This window comes from Bactrocera latifrons, unplaced genomic scaffold, assembly GCF_001853355.1.
Source record: "Bactrocera latifrons isolate USDA-ARS-PBARC rearing strain unplaced genomic scaffold, ASM185335v1 scaffold_98, whole genome shotgun sequence".
NCBI lineage: Eukaryota > Metazoa > Arthropoda > Insecta > Diptera > Tephritidae > Bactrocera > Bactrocera latifrons.
In genome coordinates this window covers 240,452-261,056 of record NW_017537689.1, presented here as the reverse complement: position 1 = coordinate 261,056, position 20,605 = coordinate 240,452, and the positions used below count along the sequence as shown (strand labels likewise).

At 36.5% G+C, this 20,605-nt stretch overlaps 2 protein-coding genes across 3 annotated transcripts; both read right to left on the bottom strand.

Moving 5' to 3' along the window:
• Window positions 1–646: 646 nt before the first annotated feature.
• Window positions 647–9,568, bottom strand: LOC108977971 (protein wings apart-like). Its single transcript, XM_018947983.1, has 7 exons — window positions 7,573–9,568; window positions 4,290–7,007; window positions 3,222–4,058; window positions 2,987–3,147; window positions 2,828–2,916; window positions 2,254–2,441; window positions 647–2,150 (listed from the first exon to the last, which is right to left on the bottom strand). The coding sequence occupies exons 1-7, from the start codon at window positions 8,527–8,529 to the stop codon at window positions 1,893–1,895; spliced, it is 5,208 nt and encodes a 1,735-aa protein (XP_018803528.1). The 5' UTR covers window positions 8,530–9,568; the 3' UTR covers window positions 647–1,892.
• Window positions 9,569–9,828: 260 nt separating this feature from the next.
• LOC108977964 lies at window positions 9,829–20,172 on the bottom strand. 2 transcript variants are annotated; one of them, XM_018947973.1, is made up of 6 exons: window positions 19,697–20,172; window positions 13,091–13,228; window positions 11,917–12,040; window positions 10,497–10,653; window positions 10,106–10,312; window positions 9,829–10,019 (listed from the first exon to the last, which is right to left on the bottom strand). In XM_018947973.1, the coding sequence occupies exons 1-5, from the start codon at window positions 19,829–19,831 to the stop codon at window positions 10,144–10,146; spliced, it is 723 nt and encodes a 240-aa protein (XP_018803518.1). In that variant the 5' UTR covers window positions 19,832–20,172; the 3' UTR covers window positions 9,829–10,019; window positions 10,106–10,143. The 2 variants fall into 2 exon arrangements, with proteins under 2 accessions (XP_018803518.1, XP_018803517.1); XM_018947972.1 differs by lacking the exon at window positions 9,829–10,019 and having other exon boundaries at window positions 10,092–10,312.
• Between the last annotated feature and the right edge of the window lie 433 nt (window positions 20,173–20,605).

Sequence of the window (20,605 nt, the reverse complement as noted above, 5' to 3'; positions counted from 1 at the left end):
TTCAATATTTATGTGTTTTATGCTAAGGATTCTAAGTATATTTAATTTGAACTTGTATTTTTCATATAACTTTTATAAAAAGTTATAAAGCCGTAAGTTTTGTAATTCGCGTGCACTTATCTTTCTTTTTTGGTTATGAAATGCCAAGGCGCACAGCTGATTTTAAACATGACGTGTGGTTGCCACATGTAGAGCACGAAATTTCTTTAAAAGTGATATTATTAATTATTTTATGTAAAAGTTAAAATTAGATATATTGCAGTTGTTGTAGGAACAGAAATCAAACCCCAAAAAATTTTACTGTTGAGTTGACAGGCCTTAGCCACACGAAAAGTTGAACGCGAATTAGTTCCCCAGTTTTTGAGATCAACCAGATCGCTTGCACGAGTCCAAACAAATTATTCAGATCGGATTAATATAATTGTCCAACAAACCGATTCATCAAAATCAAGTTCTTTTAAAATTCTGACGCTTAAAACATCACGCTTTTATTTAAATAAACAATCTTATTTATTTCACTTTCAGTTGCAAATTTTAATGCCAAATTTCAAACACAAAATAAATATATTTATATATGTATATATATATTGTATGTATGTTTTGTTCCAAAAATGTATGCATTTGTGTTTTATGAGTTATGAAATTAATTTTTTGCTTTTTTAAATACTAATTTTGTGTGAATCTTCTCTTTTTTAGTACAATCATCTCATTTCTGTTTTGATTCATTATATATTTATATATATATATATATATATGTTTATTTTAATTTTTTTTTTGTTGTAATCTAAATATCCAATTCGTTCGTTTTCATTTTGTAGCCTAAATTGTTGCGCCCAACGCACACGTTTCACACTTTTGTAATCCACGCATATTAGCAATTTAATGTTTTGCTTTCTTTTTTTGCGATTTAGTTTGGTGTGTTTTTGTTTTTTTGCATTTGTTTTTTTTTTCTTTTTGCCAACATTACAACATTAAAAATTTTCACACGATTTTCGCACAAACATACAACATACATATATATACGTATTAGTTGCGCAACATAATTTAAACTACAAGTACGAATGTTTTAACAAAACAAACGCTAACCGTCTATTTGTATGTACTATAACTCACACACTCGCACGCACATACATCCATGCGGTGCGTTCTAGCGTAAAAGTAAAATCAGAAATATCCAATTTCTAAGTTATTTACAGTGAAATAGATAATAATAATATTGCTTAAAAATACAATTACAATTAGAATTACAAATAGTTACTTTTTATGTTTTTTCTTGTTTTTAGAAAGGTAGACACTTATTTATATTTGTATATAAGTTATCCAATCAGTGTTATCTATAACATTTTGTTCGTGTCTTTCTTATACGTAACATATGCATGTATGTATGTATATAAAGCAAAAGCTTATCTTTGCACATAAATGAGTATAAATGTAATACTTACTATAAGCAAATTATAATAGTCGTTAGAAATGTGAAAAAAGTAGTTTGAAGATACAAGCTTGACTTTTAGTTTAACTTATAGACTACTTAAAATATATATACATACAATCATATAACTGTTGTAATTGCAAGTATAGTATATACGAAAATATGTATTATTTAAAAAAAAAAATTTAGTTTAATTAAAATGATTGTGCAGTAAAACTTTTAAAATTATACATTTAGTTTAGACACATTCTAGAGCATAGTAAAACTATTTATATCAAAAACAAACAATTTTGTCGCTATATAGTGAAAATAAACAAATTGCTATTAATAATTTGAAAAATTGTGTTAAACTGTTAGTTTTAGTAAATTTTGCGTAATGTGCAAATTTCAGAAGAAGAATGAATTTGCAGCAAACTGATACTACAACAACTATTGTGGTGTATAAAACAAATTTGTCTAGTAATTATCTTTGACTGTAGCTTTTGTAAACGCGTTGCGACCCGCCGCTACGTGTTGCTGTCATTGTCGGACTATCGCCATTGCCGATAATATCTATACCAGCGTTTGTGCTGGTAGCCGACGTTGAAGCGTGATGTGTTTCTAAGTTTAGGGGAAGCGCACAGACATCGGATTCGTTCATCTCGTACACTAAATCACGTTTCTTGAAGTAGTCAATTAATGTCTTTGTCGACTTAATATGCGCCACAGCGGAAGCATCCGACTATTTGAAAAAATGTTGGAAAATTTAAGAAAGAAAATGTTAAATGTCGTAAAAGAAATCAATCAAATAAATAAAAAGAAGACAATAAGGCGTATGTACTTACACAAGTCAGATCCATAAATGTATAATATTTCTCCAGTACACTAATAATTTCTTTGAAGCCATTTCCGCGCAAATGTCTACGCACCAGAGTTTCGTATTCCTCATTATCAGTGATTATGTGGCCAATTAGCAAAGCAGCATAGCTACCCTTAATGGTGTGCTCCATGTGATGGCCGGAGTTTTTCAGCACTGTAAATTGCAAATTGTAAATTGTCGATTAAAATTTATTATTGAATAGTTCTTCAATATCAGGGTTGACAATTTTTTAATTCCAACATTTTGGAACCAAAAATTGATTTTTATTCATAAATAGTTTTTTTTTCAAGAATTCGGATTAAAAATTAGATTTTCGTTTAAAAATAAATTTTCAATTTTTAATTTTTTTAAAATAATTTAAATCTAAATTAAAAATTAGATTTCCACTAAAACCTGAATATTTAAGAATAAAAATATTTTCAATTAAGTTTGTCGGTATTACAAAATAAAGCAAATATTAAATCAATTATTTTTTATTGTACTATTTGCAACCCTGGTCAATAAAATATTCTTATAATACAAATATGCAGAGCACTTACAGTTATTTACAGTTTCATCAACCTCCTCCTGTTTCTTCTTATTTTTGTCGGTACTATCCAAAATGGCATCGGTATTCTTTTCGACCAATCTGTTTGAAAATTAATAGATCAAGAAAATTATTTAATTGAATTTAAGCATAAAAACTATGTATTAATTACCTGGCCAATTCCTCGCATCCGTAGAAATACTCCATCACAGCTTGCACAGCAGTCACCTTGTTATTTTGATGACTGCTGTATTCGGGTGGCGCATAAATTCGCATTATCGCCACGCGATTAGGTATCGTATACATGGTAAGGTTGATAAGCAACAGCAGCACCTATGGATACAAAAAAAAAAAATAATAAAAAATTAGTTACAATGATTACGTTGCTACCCAAATCATTTACTCACCAGAATACTCAGCTCAAAGACACAACGTTCAGGAATGTAGTTGGGTGCCTGTAGCAACAGACGGAAGCTGGTCTCGATTACAGCATTGCGTTGACCCAACAATTCGGCACCCAACGCTTTTGTTGGATTGAATGTGTGCGTTAAATTGATGAGCACTTTAAGGAGTGGGAACAGGAGCTCGCGCATTACCACTCCTGGACTATCTTTGGCAGAATGCTCGATTGACTCGGCAACATGACGCAGTATCTCACGATCGCATAACGTAAATAGTGAACATAATGTGTGGACCGCCTCGCCTTGACCGTAAGTCAATACATATCGTTGATTCTCCTCGTTCAATTGCGTCACATTCTCCAGCACACGCATACAACGCTCGACAGTTTGCATATTGTCGAGTAGCGATTGCGTCCATTGAATATGTGTGGTGCCATTATTGCAATCGATTACAGGACGACAATTGTCGGAAATAGTTTTGATGATATGTTCAAGGCCGCCAAGTGAGCGTAGCTCTTCCTTAAACCAATCGCCAGCGCGCTTTGAGGTCAACGACAGTAGTGTTTCCATTGCCAGAGTGCCAACAGTAAGCGTGTCCACATTGAGGTGAGCCGCTTTGCCTTGGGATTTTATTTCCTCGCAGAGTTCACGTACCTTTTGACGATTACGTTCGTAATTGGCGCGATCCGAAGGTGCTGCTACAATTTCCGACTCGAGCAAGTTCATCATTAATTCCAGCGAGTCGCGATCGAGATCCATATTTAGACCCTCTTGTGAGAGTATAAACATAATGGCAGATGTACAGAGACCTAGACTCTGGTCCATATTTGCATCAGAAAGCGCCTGGTGAAGAGCGGATTACAACGTTTGAGAATGGATAAGCAACTTTAATACTTTTATAAACAGTTACTTAAAGATTAATTAAAGGAAGATGTTCAGACGGACAACACTAAATCGGACAATACTAAATCATCACACTAATCATTTATATATATATATTACTAGATGATACAAACTTAATTTACCTTGTTCAGGGTATATACAAAAATTTCATTCATTCCCTTTGTAGCTTACCTTGAAAAATTTTGTAACCACGCCATGTGCACGCACATGCATACGGAACGTTGGTATCATACACTTCGACGCTAGTTGAAGAGCGGACAAGCAGCGTGTTGGTGTTGGATTATGCGGTTGCAGCGCATCTAATATGTACTCGACATCATCATCCATTTCTTGATATTCACCAATTTCCTGTATTTGATGGGCTGTTTTCACATTACGCACAACGGTGTAGAAGCCTTTAGCTTTGCGATCGATTTTCACACTCGTTACGGTGTCGCTCGGCGTATCTATATCCATATCGTACGGGCTGTTGGAGCGGATTTGCGCATTGTTAGCTTTAGTTACGCGTGTGAGTTTACCAATAGCTGGGCTGTTATCACGCGATATGGCGCTCGGACTTAGGTCCTCGCTGAAGTCATCGAAAATCGCATCAGCCGCTGTTCGTGTGGCCGAAGGCGGTCCAAGCATTTCATTCTTTTGCAGTGGCGACGCGTTCGCATCGTTCGTGGTGCTGCCGTTCGCTTCAGCGTCCCAACTATGTTTGTACAGATGACGTTTAGAAGCCGCCGTTTGCTCCGTCTGATCGGGTGGCACCAGTGCACGACTCTTAAATATGCTACCTTTCTTCTTAGAGATCACAAGTTTCACAGAACCTCGCTGTTGTTCTTCCTCACCATTCGCACCGCTAGACGCGTCATTGCAGACACCGTAAACCACATGTTCGGCCAAGAGTCCAGCTGTTGGCGATTCGACGACTGCATTACAATTTACTTGATTGTCTAGTGTTAGTGTACGTTTGAATTTGTCTTTGACTTTGTAGTCACGCCGTGGTGGCGATGACGGTGTTGCGCTTGCTGGACGGGTGAGTGAATTGGAATTGGAGTTGTTGTCATGCAGCTCCAGTGTTGGTGTCAATGAGGCCGTTTGTAGTTGCGCGGATAACTGTGACGTGTTCAAATCATTTGATGTGACCGAGTCGTGGTAATCTATATTGGCCAATTTCGCGGGCGTGCCATGCTGTTGTTCCTCGAGTTCTTCGGCCGATGGCTGCAATACTTGAGTAACTTGTTGATTCTTACGTTTTCTGCCATAACTACGCGGCGCTGGTGGTGTGCTGCCTGTTAGGGGTGATGCACTCGCGGCGCCACTTTTTGTTGCTGCTGCTGCAGCCTCTTCGGCGGCACCAGCTTTAGCTGATAAACTGGCAGCTATTTTATTAATATTATTATTGTTATTATTTACATTGTTGTTATTGCTAATGTTACGTGGTTGGCGTCCACGACGTGTCACGGGTGCCGTAGCGATTGCAGGTGTTTCAATACTATCGTTGGTTTGCTGTGTAGCAATCTCTGTTGTAGGTAAGCTTTCCAATTCCACGACACCTTTTTCAGGAGATGTGTCGTTATCTGTTGGTGATGTTATATGCTCCTCAGTTACAACAGCTACCTTTTTTGGTCGCCCTCTTGTTGGGCGTTTAGTGGTTTCCTCCCCGATGACGGTAGACGAAACAGGAGCAGCTGTTTTGCGACCTCGTGTTCTAATTGTTGTAGCCGGTTGAGTTTTCTGTGGAGATTGACTGTTTTCATCCTCATCTTCCGCATAGTTTGCTCTTGCACCTCGACCACGTCCTCGTGTAACACGTCGCTTTGTTGTACTTTGTTCTTCGATTTCTTCTCTTTGCAGCTCTGTAGGTTTTTCCATTTCGGGAACATCCATCGGATCCGCTATGCCGTTCACTTTGGGTTCATCGGACCCTATATTAGCTGCGGCTACGGAATGAAGGCTTTCGTCTCCGCGCAGTACTGCTAATATATCTTCTTGTAGTGGCTCTTCTACCATATTCGTTGTTCGCTGACTCACTTCACCGTCCATCATCATAGATTCTAACCGTGACTCTATATCGGAAGGTGGGGCTACCAATGAGGAATGTTGGCTCGTTTCTAAATCGCTGGTTATAACACTAGAACCACGACTGTGTATCACACAACTCTCTTCGTGCACCGCCTGTGCCAATAGTTGTGGCGTGCTGTTACCTTTAGACGAAATGCTGCCCAGCACAGAGGATTGCGAATCAAAGTCACGTTCCGACAGCGCAGGTGGAGAAATCACTGTTCGTCCTATGAGCGTCGGCTGTGAATGTTGTTGTTCAATATGTGCAGTAAATGCCAGATGCGGAGAAGGCGTCTTAAATTCACTTCCAGTTGCGGCAATATTTGCTTGTTCTAAAGCGACGTGTTTCAAATGTTTATGCTTTTTACTTTTCTGTTTCTTTTCACGTTCACCTCCAGAGGCACTGCCTGATTCTGCGGCGGCGGCTGCTTTTTGGGCTGCTGCAGCGGCTTTAGCTGCCTCGGCGGCTTTTATGGCGTTGCGTATCACGTCTGTTTTAATTATAAGTTTTAATCGTTCTTTAGGCGGTTTATCCGGTGAAATTTTCACTGTTGAGTAATTAATTTCGGATGGATCTTCAGAGTTTTGATGTGATACCTGTGCAGTTTGAGGAGCGGGTAGTGAAGGCGGCGGCAACACAGGATCCGGAGAAGGCGGTCGCAGTGGTTTTACAATGATCTTTGGCGTATTATATACCGGCGGAGGATGTGTGGAAGGAACTTCTTCTGTAGACGCTTGCCGAGATTTTGATGGCTCGGTATCGTATTGTTGGTGTGGAGATGAGATGTTATTGGTAATAGGTTGCTCTTCACTATCAGTACTCACCAATCGAGAGGTACCCTAAAATGTGAAATAATTTAATTTTTACCTCTTATATTATATAAGAAAATATTTAGATATTATTCAGAAATTATTTATACTTAATAATACCTAAAACAAATTAAAATTCTCATTCAGAAAATTTTGAGTTTATTAGAGTACTAACGCCGCGATAAAAAATGCGCGCGTTTTTTACATCTTTTGTTGTTACACTTCTTTCGTGTTTTCTTTTATGGTTGTTTTTCTTAAGTTCGCTCTGAGGAATTTTTTTTTGTTATTTTAGTGTTGTTTGGCAAGAGAATTAGAACAGAATCTATTGTGAATCGTGGTGAGTTAAGAATTCGCTTAAGCTGCTAAAAAATACAGGGGGAAGGGGGTTTGAGGACAAACTAATTTTCACAAGTACGTCAGAAATTGTATAGAATGCAAAAAATAGTAAGAACATAAAAAAATAAATCGTATATACCTAAAGTACTTAGTAATAAGTTCATTTCACAAAAGGTTAATGCTGAATATGTATGTTAATTGATGGCAGGCTTATATTACTTTTGTAGCAAATAAATAAAATATTTTATAGATAAATTACCTTAGAAATTCTAAGCACTATTGGTGGGTGTTCAGGTGTTTTCGGCGTGTAAGTTGTTCCGACTGTCGTCGAAGTTGATGCTACGCTTCCGATTAATGTCGTACTAACTGTAACAGCTGTAGGTGCAGGTGTTGCTGGAGGCGGTAGATCTGGCTCAATAGTCGCATCACTTTTTATACCATCGTCTGCGTTAGGTACCCCAGTTTCATCTGATTTAGCAGGTTTATTTTTAGGAAATATGATATCTTTCAGTGGTGTCGGTATGCGCTCATCTTCATCATCTTCACAATAGTTAACCACTTTACGCGCCCGGGCAATAACACGTGACGGAGGTGCTTCGGGCTTTAATTTTTTCTCCTCTTTCTTCTTTTTTTGTTTAGATTCGCTTACCGGCTTAATCGCACCTAGCGTAGACATATCCCCAATGGCGTTGTCATCCTCTTCCGCAGCTGTTTGCTTTGCAATAGGTTTCTTCGGTGATTTCTTCTTACGCTCCCCAGAATTTGCTTTTGGTAATTTCATTTTGATTGGTTCACGTACTGGAGTGCCGATCGAACCAGCATTTGATGTTCCAGCAGAATAACTTTCCCGTATAGGCGAAGCCGGTGTTCTAGGCATATTCTGTATGATTTGTGCAATCACCTCCGGTGGCGCAGTATTACGTGATTTAAAAAACTTTTTGGGTTTTGGGGGTTCTGGTACCGATGGTGACATGTCATCGTCAAGTAATGATGCTGGACTTTGAGCAGGACTTGCTGCTGCAGCAGCAGCGGCAGCTGCCGCAGCTACGGCCGGTGATAGTGCGGCTAAAGCATAAGTACGGGTAGACGTAAACCCGATTTTGCCCCATTTACCAACCGTACCGACAGAACGTGCTACAGTTGGACGATTGGTACATTCCTCACCCTTGCAAAGTACGTCCATGGGGACAACAATATTTTTGCCCCAACGAGACATTATGTTCTTGTTTAATTAATCAATTACGGTGCTCCAGATTGTGACGTTGTTTGGATATTGTAAAAATTTAGCTATTTTTTATAATTATGCTTTTTATTTACATTTATTTGAACTTTGAAATTTCGCAACGATTTGAATTTTATATTTATTTATTTGTTTAATAGATATTTGCTAAGGTTTGTTCGCTCTCTTGATAAAAGTGTGTACATAATTTACAAAGATTGTTTTTTTTCTAAATTTCAAGGGTTGAAACAAGTCACAGTACAATCCACTTTTTTGATGAAAAAATTCACTGAACTCATTATTCATGTACATGGTTTTTTATATAATTATGCATGTTTTTAAAGTTCAATAAAGTTTAAACAGGTTTTTTGTTTTTGTTTTCTTTTATATTTATGAAGGCGGCGCATGATAGCCGCGTTTTAGTTCACCACATATCAATTATTTTTATTTTCACCACGACATCTAGTAAACACAACACAAAACGTCAAATGTGTTTTTGTTGTAATTTTATGTAGTTTCCTTTCGGCGCGATTTCAATAGCTCCCCCCCAATAAGATTTTCTCTTTATCGAAAAGCACTTCCCCTTTTTCTCTCTAGCCACCCAATCTATGCATCGACCGAAAGCAATAAAACCATATAGAGCCGCTTAAAAATGGTACTTCACACTCATTTATATATTCACATTGCTTTTGCAATCAAATTTTCTGCAGCGAGATTCTGTTTGTGCAATAAATAATCAACAGTTGCACAAAAATTTACTAATATTTTCGATTTGCTTTCACATTCGTGTTCACTGTGCTACCGTACCTTTACGTGCTTTTCTTTGTGGGACAGACGGTGAGAGCACACGAAATTTTTATCACTTTAAAACAAACAAAACATGAATTTTTCGCCCGCAAAATACTTGTTAATATTTTTATGCAATCTCCTTTAACTTTTCGACACAGATTTATTCACGTAAACTGGTTTGAAATTGAATTAAAATGAAAATTATTTTTGGCGAGGTTTACTGCTTTTATGTATCGGAGCCATTTTTATTTTTCTCGTTCCTTATTCACCACATTGACGGTATTGCCATTTTCGTGTGAATATCTACTGGATTATTTCGATAATTGAGGGATTATAGAAGTGTGATAATTTTGTTAAAAATTAATGGATATTTTAAATAAAACGGTAGTTATTGGATAGGCACCGTTTATAAGTGTATAGTTCTGTTTTTGTTTTTATTTTATTGAAGCACAATACTTACTTAAAATATTCTTTATAATTATGTTTAATATATAACTTTTCATTTATATTATTACTTTAATTAATACGCAGTCGAGTACGCATCGTATAGTGATGATCAACCTTGGAATTTGAACAAGGATAGTGTAGAAATGAGCTAGTGTAGCTTCATCGAAGGCGTATCTCTTGGAGCCGTATCAGCATTATCTTCATATTTATGAAACGTATTATACCTATATATAAATACATATATTTTGGTTCTATTGACATACATATGTATTTATAAAAAAATGGAAACTAAATTAATTCTAAAATTTATTGAATACTTTTATGTCCACATACATACATCTTTAGTATTATACACATTTTTATTTTGGGTTTGGTTCATGTTTTTAAAATAAGTTTGACTTTATTCGTCGACTCGTCTTCTACCTTCTCTTCGTTTAGTATATAAGCAAGAGGATCGTCATTAACGGATTCCATTAAATTGTGGCACGTCTGATTAATAGGAAACATAAACGACAGGTCAATATCGTAGCGTGGTAGCTTTTCCCTAGAAAATGAAATAGGTTATGGATTTAAGTATTGTTTATAGTTCATACGGCCACTTACAAGTGCATATTATGTCATATTATAACTATAACATATAAATAAACTGATTGTTTATGTACATTTTGGTAAAGTGTTACTATTTTTATGAAATATTATTTACATAAATTAAGCATATGTAAAAATACCTCAAGAAGTTTATGACATTATCACCCAGTTGCGGTTCTCGCGACAACAACAACGCTGATAAGTAACGCGGTGATTTTTTCTTTTCCGCACAATGCATTACTAGGCTCCACGATTTGTAGTCTGTATCGATGACGTAAGTATTGTAGATGCCCTCATCTGGAAAAATAGTTATTCTATAATTATTTTGAAGAAAAAACAACTAATAATTTATATTTATTGCACGTAATAAAATAAAAAAAATTAAATCTCATTAAGAATAATAAAAGTGTTCATAACCTTACTTAGAAGAAATATATTTTTTATTGGCACCTTTTAGAGACGCCGCGGCAACTTGTTAGATGAGAACATATATTTATTTGATTTTTCACAACTGTGACAGCATTAATTATTAAATAAAAAAATTACTCAAATCTACTTTCAGAATATCATCTCATCAAATTTGACCCGGACTCAAAATAAAAGAAATAAATTTTTACGCATTTTAATAGAAAAAGCCATAAAATTACGCTTTTGAGCCAATAAAGATGTTTAATTAAATTTTCCATATACTTTTTAGAAGCTTCGGCTCATTTTTGGAGCGCCATTCGCTACATTGCTGGACAGCTTTGATGACTTTTTCATAATGATACCTTTGGTGAGTGTAGGGTCCTCTATGTTGTCGATCATCTGCTTTATGACCGCTACTCTACGTCCTTTTGTTGTTGTTGTTGATAATCCTTGGATGGATAAAAATCCGGGTCCGTTACGGTTACGTAGAACTGGTTGTCATGGGAACGGACGTCGTTTTGTAATAACATTAGCCTTAACGAAAATGTGTTAAGTCGATCCATAAGACATATTGAGATCCTCTGCTTTCTTTCTGATGTCAACCCGACGATTTCCAAGCCCCGTCTTTTAACGTTTTCGACGATTCATTACTAAAGGCGGATGAATAACTGGCATGAGGGAAGTTTAAAAAAAACTTAATAGTCTTTACAGAATGATCTGTGCCACTTAAATACTTATGTTCGTGGACTTAGACATCTCAAGGCATTTTGAAACATTTTCAATTATTCCGTAGTCATGATTGCATTGAAAACACGAAATTTCTAGCAGACTCGTTTGTTCAGTCTTTTTTGTATGGTAAAAATCGCCAAACAAACTTTTCGTGTCGTAAGTAAATAGCTACAAAACACCCACTAACAGAATTTACATATGGGGATCAAATTTTACGAACATAAGAAGGGTTGTACCAATCTAGGAAAAAATTGTTTGTCGATTCGGTCTACCCGCGCTGTTTATATGGCTCAGTCGGGTTCAAATTTGATAAGATGGTATATATATTTTTTACTGTAGTGATTAAAATAATAAACAATACAAGAATATTTTATTTACTATTATTTTGTATTGTGAAGTTTTTTTTTTAATGTTTTTGCTTACAAATATCCTCCGTATGCATCCAGTGCGCTGGTGTTTCGAAATCAGGTATATACCAAGTAATGTTTCCCTGTAATTTCTCACGCAGTGGATCTTCGGCGAAAATATAACTAAAATTCATGGTTATCTAGAAGGAAAATTGAAAATTATGATATTGATTACATGAAAATATGTGTATTTGAATGTACATACATATGTATGTATGTATGTATGTACTCGTATATTAGAAAGCTGATTTAAAAACTAGTATTTGAATTGGCAAAAGTACTTTTCATTTCGAAATAAATTTCTGGTATATATGTAATGCCTTTATTTATATAAATTCCGTTCAGAAGTCAGCTGATCAAATTTGACCCAGACACTCAAAAATTTGTACATATACATTAAGATTTTTATGTAAGTACATATGTATGTCTAAATTAATCTATAAGTGCTTTTACTTAACAACACATACTATTTACATAGATGCTTTCGTACTTGATCTAATTTCGCTCAAATGAAGGCCGATCACAATCTATTTGGACGCTGTCGATTATTTCATTCTCTCTGTATACGTTTGTATGTATATACACATGTATTTATAATAGCTGTGGGCTTATTATTATTATTAGGTATCATAATATATTTTTGATAAGTGAGGGACGATATGCCAATCTGTTTGTTTTTATAATCTGATCTGGTCACTTGAACTTTGTGGAGCAAATGCTCAAATAGTCCCACAGTCAGCAATTTTCTCGATATCATAGCATTTTAGTTGATTGAATTAAGAAGATATCTGAAGTATCTAAATATTGGGTACTTGAAAAAGTCTTTTCGTATTTTTTCAATAGATGTCGTTACAGTCGTATATCTCCAGTGCTACCAATCATTGCACATAGTAACTTCACAAGGCCAAAGACTGTCAACTCAATTCTGTCGCTACAGTAACATTTTGTAAGCTAAAACTATGAACTTCACGAATATTTGTTTGAACATTTATCGATCTTCATCCAGTCATATCTAAGGATAGCGTGAATTGTAGATAGGATAGATGCGTTTATAAAAATCCACCATTCGACAGCTGGTCTTAACCTAACAACCAACTTTCTATTACAATCCCTTTGTCATATAATATCAAAAAAATGATGAGAAGAGCGCTGAAATCCCTATGCAAATGGCATAAGAATTGGCTACTTACATGCTGATCTTCGGCGGAGAATGTGAAATCGCTTTGCATGCAGGCATATTCTGGCAACTCTTCCGTGGATGCATAATACTGAACAACATACCAGAATCCCATCATCGATTCCAGATCAAAATTGCGTATGGCACGAACCTGAAAAAAAATTTACAAGTTCCATCATATAAATGAGTATAATAGTTGAAAATTATTTACATAGTTTAAAATTTAAATAATAAGACTATCCAGCTAAGGTTGTTCTTCCATGCTCATGTCAGTTAAAATAATTCGTTGCAAGGTACAAAATTCACCTGTTTTGAACATTATGATATGTATATATGTGTGTATGTATATCAATATTTATCCTTATCGAATAAGATCCTCTTAGTTGATGACGATCACTTCATCGCTTAAACATAGTCTACAGTTTGAAGATAAGAGACTGGAATTTCACATACAAACCACATGCGTTGCTTACAAATAAAGAACGCAGTTCAGGCCTTACGAGGTATGTGGAATGGGTATACTACTGTGGGCAAAAAATAGTAAGGCTTTTTATTTTAGATTTCGTGCGGAAACCCATTCATTGACGTTTTTTTTCTTGGTTGCTATGACTGCAAAGTGTCACATCAAAATAACGATTAGTGTCAAGTATACACTTGTCTTTCTCAAGTACATAAAGAGCACTCGGCGACTTTTACGATGAGTGAAATTATTCAACAAAGAATTTCCATTAAATATTATGAGCGAAATCAAATTTCTGGTGCCAAAACGTTCACAATGTTGGAAAAGGCTTTCGGGGATATTTGGGTTTCGTAAGAAATTTATTCAAAGAGAGATCGACTGATGATCAATACGTCAATAAAATAAAGGAAGTGGTGGCTAAGAATCGACGATTAACAATCAGAGATTCTGCTGGCTTCGTTGAAATATCGGAAGGATCAGTGAAAACCATTTGGGCTTAAGAAAAGTAAAAGCATGATTGGTTCCAAAATCAATAATTTTCTTTGAAAAACGGCGTCACGTTAATATCCCTGAAATAATGCTTTCCGACTACCAGGATGTCATGAAATATATGTGACCTGGTCTACGGAAAGGGGGCTTAGGTGTCAAAAAATCAATTTTCACTTTTTAGTTGATTCGAATGGAAGATGAGATGCTTTTTTTTAACAGCTGTTTCCCAGAAAACTGGTTTTCGCACGTTAGCTCCCTTTACGTAGACCAGGTCGCATATTATTATTGGCTATGAGTTTTGAATTTATGCTTACGAATGGAAACAGACGATTAATCGGCCGAAAATCGTGGCAAAGGTGAGCCAAAGTCGAAAAAACACGTCAAAGCAGGTCAAAAATCAAGGTAATGTTGACAGTTTTCTTCGATTGTCGTGGTCTGGTGCACTCCGAATTCCTCCCGACCAGCCAAACTGTCAACAAGGAATAATATTTGAGTGTTATGCGTCGATTGCGCGATGCTCTTCGTAAAAAGAGGCCAGTATTACAGGGTTTGTCCCGAAAGTAATTGGACTGATTTCCTTCCGCCGCGACTGTACTGCGGATCGTGCGAGCATCGACTGGATTCGGTAGAGCGGGTTCCTAGCTAACGAACGGGCGGCTGGTCAGTTGTCTCCGAGCACCTGGAGAGTTAGGACAAACATTTTCACACGACGTGTCTCCATGAGTAGTGCAAGCCGAAAATGCAGCGTTCGTTAAAGCAGAATTGTGCGATTAAATTCTGTGTGAAACTCAGTAAATCTGCAACAGAGACGTTTGATATGGTTTAGCTAGAAGTGGTCGGGTTAGGTTGCACCAGGCCTTTTTGGAGGGCCGGATAGAGGTCGCTGTTGGAGACCGTAAGAATGAGCAAAAAACGTTGCTCGTTGTCTTTTTTGACATCAACGCCAAATTTTACGTGGAAGTCCTCAAGAGACTCAGACGAAGGGTCAATCGGGTCCCGCAAGACATCGCAGCCGATTGTAAGTTGTACTACGGCAACGTAGTTGAAAGTTTTTAAAGAATTGTAACGATAGGTTCAATAAATTTACTGCCAAGCAAGGACGATGGAATTCAGGAAGAGAAAATATTTCGCGATGGACAAGCTAATGCTTTACGAATTACGACGGTGAGTAGTAAAGTACATACTTTATGTTTTTTTTTTTTGGAATTTAGGTGATGACTGTAAAATTAAAAAAATGTGTCTAAAACCAAAAGTATGAAGGGAATTAACTGTCTCTCGTTTTATCTATATTACTTTTTCTTTCGCAGCATTTCACTCTTGAACATTAAAAATGGCAATTATCCAACGCCCACTAGAATCTTAAACTAGAAAAGTTGATGAGTGTACACCAACAGAAAAAGGAATTCAACTAAATGGATCACATTTCGAATGCGCAAACGCGATGGCATTCTGTCAACAGAAGCAAAAACAAAAAAAATCAAAAACAAATTTTAGTTGGCCATGAATTTGGTGCTATCTTGAGAGCGTCGCGCGCTCAGACTTGGCCACTTAGAAAGTGTGATTGATTTTTGGCGCGGCCAAAACGGTACGTCGCCTAACGCATGCGCACACACTCATTGCCTGCCGCGCGCTTACTCCAGCCACACACAACTACTCACACATGCTTAGATGCTAGCGCTTGACTTGGCCTGACCAAGGCTTTACTCGTCTGCGCGCGGTCGTTTCTTTTCCGTCATTCTGATAAATGTGCAGTGTCGCGTGTGCCGCATATTGATGAGATTCCATTTGATGAAAAACGTATTTACATTAAAATTTTCTATTTTTTCGCATTACACGGCTGTTTCTGATTTAGTTGTTGTAGTTGCTGTTGTTTTGGTGGCTGGCGCTCAAGCAAAAGGTATTTAGAATGCGAGCGCATGCGGTCACAACAGCAGCCGCATCAGCAATTCAACCGTACACACTTGCATGTGTGTGTGTGTGTATGTATGTGTGAGTGGGATAGTGTAGATGTGGTGGCGCGTCCAACCATCCAGATTAGTACGCGGCGCGCAGCTTTGGTGCAAGGGGAGCGGATGTGTGTGTGGCATGTTTGGGCGTACTGCCAAGTGCAGAAAAGAAAGTGTATATTTGGAATTATTTGGAATTGCTATTTTCTGTTTCAGTGGCCGCTTGACATCGCGTACACATGCTCACATATACACATAAATGTATATAGCACACATACATATGTATTGTATCTATATGTTGCTAGCGGCATCTCTCGCCCGGCAAGTGATGCGCGATCGACAGTCGCCGGCGCTGCACGTCGATGTGATCTAGTTTGTTTGCAAAAAGAAAAGCGCGTACAATAACTCACAGGTGAACACACAACGCAAATATCCACCAAAACACACACAAATCGATACTTTGGCTAATTTGTATGGAAGGTGTGTTTCACATGGAATGTAAATTATTTAGAACAAAATCGAAAATGCAGCGCAAATTTGCATACTTTAATTGAATGTTCCATTTGGCACCAATCTTATGATTTATGTGATGAATTGCGGATTCATTGCTGCGTAATCATTTAGTAAAAGCTTTTGGTATGCGCTTAAAGTTTTTGGCGAAATCAGTAAGCCATATTAGGCTGTTGTAGCGTCAGATTTCATGGTTGGGCCAATTTTATATTCTTTCGTAGGACCTAGTTCTAGTACTGAAACCTTTATCCTTATTGTTAATTAATAATTATTTATTACGAGTGTTTATTATAAGAAAGCAATTCACTTCATTTCCAAGATATTTAAGTCCATGTAATCAGAATTGACTCGGATTTTCATGTATGCATTCAAGATCAAATTTGACCCGGACTAGTCCACTCAAACTATGCGCGCAAAAATATAATCGATACATTTATATGCAGTGATAACTGTTGTTCCATGTTTGACCAAAAAGTTAGTCGCAATCATGTTCGAATGTGTCCGGGCACTCAAGTCTTTACGCACGATTTTAGATTTAACATGCTCAAAAATTAAAATATTAACCAAATTGGTTAAGTCGATTCAATAGAGATGTTGAGATCATTTATTATCTGCTTACGTGTATTGAACCAAAAGTCCTCATCTCCACTGACTGCTCCCAAATTATTTGTGTTGTTCCAACAGACAGTTTCACATTGTTCATAATTCTGCTACAGAACAATTCGGTTAATGGCAAGTTGTGGTCCCCTGATTGGGCAAGTATTTCTAATATTACTTAGATTCGATTTTCTTTCACGTTGTTAAGTCAGTTAATATCCTCAAACATATTTAGCACTGAAGATCTGTTTACCATGTGGCACTTTCTTGTTCTTCGCCCGATATATTTAAAAAAAAATTGAATTAGTAAGATAAATATGGGAGTAGAGTGGACGTCTGAAGACGTATCTAGGCCTTTAGTAGGCCTATTGTGTAACTACTAGTATGAAAGTTCTCTCATCCCATTACATTCTCTTCTCAACCACCGCCAGTCCTGTATGAAAAAATTGGCCGATAGTTGCGATTCTTTTGATTTGCAAAGCCCTTACAGAGTATTGTTGCATATCACAATATATAAATTCTCTCTGAAACACCCTGTACCCCTGTAAGAAACTCTCGGCCGATAGTTGTGATTGTTTTCATACACAAGACCCGGACAGAGTATAGTCGCATATAAGATATTCTGTGCTCTCTTCTTCTTCTACCTCTTGACAGCTTCTATCAAAGTCATTGTATGGTGTTCCCAGACATGTCTGCAATTAGACAGTGATCTATTAGCACTTTCTTTTTCCAAAAGATCTATGAAGAAATCATAGATCCATAATTCCACTCCTGAGTATAGGAGAGAGTGATGCAAGAGAACTATACACTAGGAACGGAGTCCAAGGCATGCAAAGATATAACGATCAGTTGTCAAAATTCTGGAGGCTATATTTTGGATGCATATGGACAAATTTTCATCGACTGTATAAAAAAACAATCAATTGCCGCCTTTGAGAATGGTTATTGGTGCGTTTGAAGGAAGAAATTGTGGAAGAACGATCACATTTCAATAGGAACAAAGCCCTGTTTATTCCAGAAACATATTTTGAAGCTAAAGACAAATCGTATAACAAAGAAAGCTACTGAAAAGTTTGAACACCACAATAATGCCGGTAAATGATTTGTAGTGTATGGAGAAGCTTTGGAAAAATGACGGAGTAAATTTGAAATGCAAATATTTTTCAAAAATGCAATGCAGATCGCAATGGTGATCAAGTGTTTAATTCCGGTTAGATGAATCGTCGTCTTAGTTACTTTTCCTTGTTTCTGAAACTGAAGCGAATGTATGTTGATTCGCTACCACTAAGTATTCTGTTCTAATTGTGGGAGCTCGTTTCAAAGGGCATACCAGTGATATTCATCTGACATTTTGCATACGTCATTTTCTCCCTAAGAAGCTGCTCATATGTCGGAACGGCCGATGTTGGACTTAGGAAGCATCCTACTATGGATTCGTTTCGTATCTGAACCCGATTCGTTAAGTTTCGATGACGCGGTGCAGTATTTACCTATAATTTCTGCTAAATTAATATAAAATACTTCGAGAGAAAATTATTTAAATTGTTTTATTTTGTCTTTTCTCGATACAAATGAGTCGACAAATTTGCTCGCAAGTTTTCTATATATAAACGTGTAACATGAGGCCAACGTACGAGAAAATAAGTCGGTCAATATCGTATTATAAAATTCACTACTGATGGTTCCTGCCTCGTTTCGAAGGAAATAAGGTCTGTTTATGCCTCATACCACAATCGGCATCAAACTGTCAACTTTTGTGGACCTATTGGACCGCCAATAGGACCATTTTATATGTTGACGAAGCCAACAAAAAAAGATGCTGTTGGATAGCCACCGGTTTCATTAGCCACCGGAGAACATTCATTTGGGTAATAATATTGGACAATTTCTAAGCGGTGTACCAAAGTGACACGTGACATGATAAAATGGCAAACTTTACTGAACAAACTGCCAAATTTGACACAAATCAACATGACCGCCACGAGTTGTCAAAATCACGTCATCCCTGTTGGTAGACGCTATATATCACTTTACAGTGCTCTTGACCAAATCCAAATTAGCGCGTAATTAACAAAACATGATGTAATACTTATCATTGGTGTTCACTAATTTCAACTGAATTACAGTTAGTAAGAAATTAAATTAGTTGTGGACATATTAACCGCTGCTTACGTAAATTTATTGCTAAAAAATAATTACTGCAAACTTTTTTGCGAATTATTTCGGCACATGAAAAAATATTGCGTTGAACACATATGTGTATGACATATTTGAATTCTTATGAACTTATATAAAAGTAATATCATTGATAAAACTCATTAATTTCTATTGAAATATATTATAACATTGTTACTTTTTTCTATAACGTATAGGCAAATAGAGTAATTAATATGTATAATTTTTGTGTATTTTTGTATGAACCCTCCTACACACATGTAAGCAAGCATAAGTTTGATTTTAAATAATTCATGCATGCTTCGCATACCCCAGGAAATACTGATAATATTATATTTTTTGCTCACAGTTTCCGTTAAAAACAAAACTGCGCACAAACACACACACTCGCACCCACGATATAGCTGATATCACTATAGTAACTGTAATATAATAAACTCACATTCGGACAACGTTTTTTTAAGTCGGTGCGCTTCTTCGACACATAACTGTTGAAATTCATCCAAGGTGAGACGAATTCAAAACTCAATAGCGCGATCAAGAAGAAGAACAATGTTGCAGCTCGCCAAGATGACATTTTTACTTTCTGCGTTTTTTTTTATTAAAATTTCTTTTAATTTAACTTTTCTGCATAAAATATCTCGTATCTTTCACTTTCTTTCTCCAGCCGTTTGTTTACTTCGTTCCATACGAAATAGATGCGCGTTGCCTCAGCGAACGTGGATGGAACACCAACTGTTGGTGAAATTGCAAATTACGTACAACTCAATTCAAAAAACAAAAAAAAAACAAAAACAGCAGAGAACTATTTTGACATTTTGTACTTTTTACAAAAAAAAATATTTTACGCCATTCCCGGACGGCAGCGACGCGTTAACTGGCTGCGAATGTGTTGTATACTAAGCGATGGCGCGCTGTGGAGCTCCAGCGATTTGTAAATGGTAGCGCCGATTGTGGAGCGTAAAATACTATGTACATACATATAAAGAAAAAAAAAAAATAACAATTAAAAAAAGTAATAACAAAAAAGTCAAATGAAATGAAATAAAATTGCGGATAAGAACACCCGCCACTCGATGTTGCTGTATATTTGTTGTAGTTTGTGTTGATGGTCTGCTAAAGTGATTGTCGCTATTGCTCACATTGTTATTGCTGTTATGTTTAGAGTGCCCCTACAGGAATATTTATGGGTTCGTATTTTGGGTGGTTAGGGAGATCTTGAAAAAATTTTAGTCTTTGATTCCTTGGATGTTCATTCGATTGGTGGGTGCAACTTAGGATGAAAATTGAAAAAAATTGTTTTGAACCGAAACTTACTAAGAGTTCGGCGGCGGATGGTTAGAATATGCTT